General features: G+C 34.2%; 2 protein-coding genes across 3 annotated transcripts in view; both read right to left on the bottom strand.

The window, feature by feature from the left end:
- Positions 1-553, bottom strand: part of LOC110427114 (putative disease resistance protein At1g12290) — a 45386-nt gene extending 44833 nt beyond the window's left edge. The window contains exon 1 of the mRNA XM_089785460.1: positions 240-553. Within this exon, the coding sequence (XP_089641586.1) occupies positions 240-544 (305 nt within the window). The 5' untranslated portion in view covers positions 545-553. The remainder of the gene's footprint in view (positions 1-239) is intronic.
- Positions 554-1350: 797 nt separating this feature from the next.
- Positions 1351-3412, bottom strand: LOC110427202 (Ubiquitin-like superfamily protein). 2 transcript variants are annotated; one of them, XM_021442661.1, is made up of 5 exons: positions 3003-3412; positions 2555-2654; positions 2299-2398; positions 1936-2015; positions 1351-1788 (listed from the first exon to the last, which is right to left on the bottom strand). In XM_021442661.1, the coding sequence occupies exons 1-5, from the start codon at positions 3223-3225 to the stop codon at positions 1533-1535; spliced, it is 759 nt and encodes a 252-aa protein (XP_021298336.1). In that variant the 5' UTR covers positions 3226-3412; the 3' UTR covers positions 1351-1532. The 2 variants fall into 2 exon arrangements, with proteins under 2 accessions (XP_021298336.1, XP_021298337.1); XM_021442662.1 differs by having other exon boundaries at positions 2350-2398.
- Between the last annotated feature and the right edge of the window lie 1033 nt (positions 3413-4445).

The raw sequence follows: 4445 nt of genomic DNA, 5'->3' as shown, positions 1-4445 counted from the left end.
CTCAATTGATCCTTCCCCTACTCGTACAAGAAATTTCTTCTCAGGTGCTTCACACTCACGTGCTATCCACAAAAGCATGTCACGGATTACATTATGCCTCTTTACAAATTTTACATCTTCATCCCTTTCTAATAAACAAGCATTGAGAAGAGAATTGATAATGTTGTACCCTTGCAAGTTTACAATTTTAGATACCGTGGGCTGGGTAGCTTTTAGATCTACTTGGGCTGCAAGTTTACAATTTTAAAATCTCCTTGCTTCTGTAGATCAAAGTTGTAGCTAGACTTACACTTCTTGGAAAAGCAGCCAGTAAAACAGTCTGCACGCTTGAAAGCCAGAGTTGAACTTCGTTGAGCCGCTCCATATGTTGTTGCTCGGCAAGGTCTACCTTCTTCTTCACGTCAGCCATTCGCGCATTCAGTTTCGCCAATTCCCTCTTCAGAGCTTCAAGATTATCTTCAAGCTTACATATGTAACTTGCTTGTCCAACAATGCCATCCCAGCAGCGAGAGACTGCACCCTCTGTTGGGAATGAGAATGACATTGAGCACAGATTTCCCCTGATTTAGTGATCAAATATTTGATTGATGAACAAAGAAGAATGAAAAATGAAAATGGATTGTGGGTTTAAGGAGACTGACTGCTTGTTTTAATAAATTTTGATGGCCGACAGGAAGATGCAACGCTGTTGCGGCCATTGACTTTGTCGGCTACTAGAATTAGTATCGAGTTAGATGGTGATTGAAATATCTGGTGGAAGAAGACGACAGCCTTTTAAGCAGAATAGCGATTCTAGTATTTTCTTTTTGAATATTAATACGACTAATTTGAGTACTATTTTATGATGTGATACTCTCTTTTTTTAATTCAAAAGGGGAAAAGAAATTGATGCTCTTATGTTTGCTGAGTACAAAATAACCAATCCCCTTTTTCATAGACAACAACAACGGGAGTAATCACTAGCATAACCAAAAGGGTAATTTCAATTTTTAATTTTTTATTATTATAAATTAAAACTTGATATATAATATGGTTATTTTTATAATTACCTTTTAATCACTCTTTATGCAAATCTTGAATTTATCACCGAGGCTAATCAATTTTCGAATTGAAAGAATTCTTTCCTATTTAATATTAGAAACATGCTTTGTATATATATAGATTGTAGGAAAATAAAATTATATATTTTATAAATTAAATGTTTTATTATTATTCTTGAAAAAGTATAATGTAGTTACCATATTCTTGGTACCACGAAGAATAGTCTCTTTTTGTTAAAAGGAGTTAAAAAGAGATAATTGTGAAATCTCAGTGCAAAGGCTAATGTAATTACCATTACCATACTTCTTAAAAAAAAAATTACCATTACCATAAAACTACAGAACAGCTAGAAAACAATTTACATTGAACTAGTCCTGGTATGTGATTGACCCCAATAACATCGAGATTGTCTGTTACAGAACATCAAGGAACAAAATTTCAGACCAACAATGCAGTATGGAAGCCATCACCTATCCTATCTACTTGAGGAATCATCCTCCTAAACATTGCAGGGTGAATCTTGGGGGATTACTCGGTCCTTCTGGTCCCTTTCTCGAAGCACCCCACAACCTGTTGCATGAGAGCCATCCTCTCAACAAATGAGCTAACTTGACCTCTGGGAGAGGAATTTCCTCCTCTTCTTCATAATGATTAGAGGTGGAGCTATCCTCTTGGTTTTCATCCTTGTTATTATAATCCACAGCTTTCTGTTGTTTCTCTTGATGATAACTTGATCCCGATGACAACCTATACGCAGAGCAATTTGAAAAGAGATAAAAAGAACCAGAAACAAACCATGTGTCACCCAGAGTCTAAAACATGGCATGGCTCATCTGACAGTATCATCAAATACAAAAGATTAAAGAATAAAGCACAGTTGGTCGGGCCGAGTACCATTTGCAGGGAACACTGTGGTGTTTCAAGCGTCTTCTTAAAGGTGATTGGTTGACGGACATGTGTCTAATAAATTGAAGCTGTAATGTTCCAGAAAACAAACATCAGACAATAACAGCTTGAATTCATAAAAGGTAAAAATGCACCTATTAAGGCTTCAGATGAAACTCAAGAAGAAAATAAAGGCAATTATCACCTCTGAACTTAAAAACACCTGATGTCTGATAGCAAGGTTACTTTCTAAACATGAAAACATAAGAACACCATCTCATACAGCTCTTCCCCAGTGTTCAATCCAGCCATCCAAATTGTAAGTACTAGTAGTATTATGTAATTCAGAAATTTAACAAAACTAAACAAAACCTGATCACCATCTTTGATCCCAAAATTTCTAATGCAAGCCTTGTTGTTTACCAGCTTCTGACCTTCATAAGACAAGCAAAAATGCCCCCAAACATGTGACCTAACATCAAGTGTTATAAATCAGTAAATCACACATATCCTGATCAACTCAAAAACAATCTAAACCCACATAAGAAACACATTTTAATCAATCAAACGGATAAAAATCATGCCTAATCTGATAGCCCATGAATCAGTTAATTATTACGAGCTATACCATGAAATACTGCCATGAGTCTCCCCTGGCAATGCTGCAAATAGTTCCTCTATTGCTACCTTAAGCTCTGCAACTGTAGCATTCCTTCCTACGTTAACATCTGCATATAATCCAAAAGCCTCATTCAGCGAACCAAGAGAACCATACTGGACTAGCTAACTCAAATAATTTTAACTCTCGTGAGCTAATTCAAAAGCACTACACCAGTTTTATATTACAAAAAGTTTCACTTTTTCTCTTTTTGTTCTTTTCTTTCCTTTAGATGCAAAAAGCGAAAAAAGGGAAAACAGGAAGTACAAGGTGAAAGAATCGCCATCACCGACGCTTAAAGATTCATCAAAGTGATCAGTTCTGCCTTTCTCACATCCACCTTAAGATTTTGAACTAAGCACTACGAAGAACACCAGCAGAAAAACAGAAGGGTAAGTGAGAATCGATGGAGTTTTACCAAAGAGAGAACCGTCGAGCTTGAGAACAGAGAGCTTAAAGTTACGCTGTTGAGGAAGTTTCCGATACAACAACTTCCGTGCAACGATAGCATCGTTATCGTCACCGTCACCGCCACCGCCGCTATTAAAACTCAGCGGAGCTAAACGCCGCCTCTCTAGCAAATTGAAAACCCGCAAGCTACCGCCACGACAACTGTTGTTGTTCCCCTCATAGCTTTCCATAATTAATCCAACTCTGAAATTTTAGGCTTAGGATCAACTGAGACGAAGCAGCAGTGACAAAGAAAGGAAGACGGAGAGTTTCTTTCGTTTGTCTTTCGAGAAGAGACCGTTGTGGGGGGATTTTCATTTGGTTTTTTTATTTTAATTTTAAGAGATTTTGGGATTTTCAGTCCCCTCCAGAGTTGAAAATCGGAGGCTACTCGCGTCTTGGGAAGGAAACGTGGCGGTAAAGGTATAAAGAAAAGCGCGTGTTCGTCACGGAGGTGATTTTCCAAATTGAGTTTCAGGCCCACTTGTTATTTTTCTTTTTCTTTTTTAATTTTTAAATAAATTTAAAAATCTGATTTCTTCCAAATTAGTTTTATCAAAATCTAACAGAAATTTAAATTATTCAAAAATTTAAATATTTTTTATTTTTTATTATGTACTACCAAACTCTTACAATTTTATTTTAAATTAATTAAATTTTTATAATTAATAATTAATTAAATTTCTTTAATCAAAATGATGCATATCATTTTTATAACATGTGACATTAATATAACATATTGATTTATCATGATTAATGATAATGTGTCATAATATGATCATATGATAATTTCAATCTTACAAAGATAAATTCATATGTCACGTAAGCATTACGTGATTATAAAATGACAAATATTATTTCATCTAAATTAATCAATTTGATTGAAAATAAAAATATAAAAATTTTATTTAATATAACAAAAAAATTTAAAAAAATATTTTTTTTTATTATTAAAAAATCTATTGCGTCACTTTTTCATAATAAAACATATTTACGAAAAAAATTTAAAAGAATTCAATCGTTTCTTTGAGAAGAGAAAGATATGCATGATAGGAAGTATGAATAATTTTTTTTTAACGCACATGATATTTGAAAGTTTTAAATAACAAAATTAAAACCTAAAGATTGGATTCGAATATTTTTTATTGGTGATCGAAGGTTCCAACCGATTTTTGAGTAAAGAATACATGCATTTAGGATGTAGAAGCAAGTCCACCAAAGCAATGTCACACTCGCGCTTGACTTGATTGAAAAGCTCGAGGCTCTAGCTTGATCAAGTTTTATTTTATGCTCAAGTTTGCCTCAAAAGATAATTGAGCTAATCGAGCTCAACTTGACTATTATTGTTAAACATGTCAATTGATAGGATATTCGGTTGTTTTAATTACCTTAATACAAATTTGATTATTTG

The sequence above is a fragment of the Theobroma umbraticum genome, unplaced genomic scaffold (genome assembly GCF_002168275.2).
Source record: "Theobroma umbraticum cultivar Fairchild unplaced genomic scaffold, ASM216827v3 scaffold_228.0, whole genome shotgun sequence".
Classification (NCBI taxonomy): domain Eukaryota; kingdom Viridiplantae; phylum Streptophyta; class Magnoliopsida; order Malvales; family Malvaceae; genus Theobroma; species Theobroma umbraticum.
This window is presented reverse-complemented; position numbering and strand designations above follow the sequence as displayed.

Coding starts and splice junctions, on each gene's coding strand:
- LOC110427202 (XM_021442661.1), bottom strand. CDS start 3,225: ATGGAAAGCTATGAGGGGAACAACAACAGTTGTCGTGGCGGTAGCTTG. Junction 2,655..3,002: donor GCTCGACGGTTCTCTCTTTG/GTAAAACTCCAT, acceptor GATTATATGCAG/ATGTTAACGTAGGAAGGAAT. Junction 2,399..2,554: donor ACTCATGGCAGTATTTCATG/GTATAGCTCGTA, acceptor ACTTGATGTTAG/GTCACATGTTTGGGGGCATT.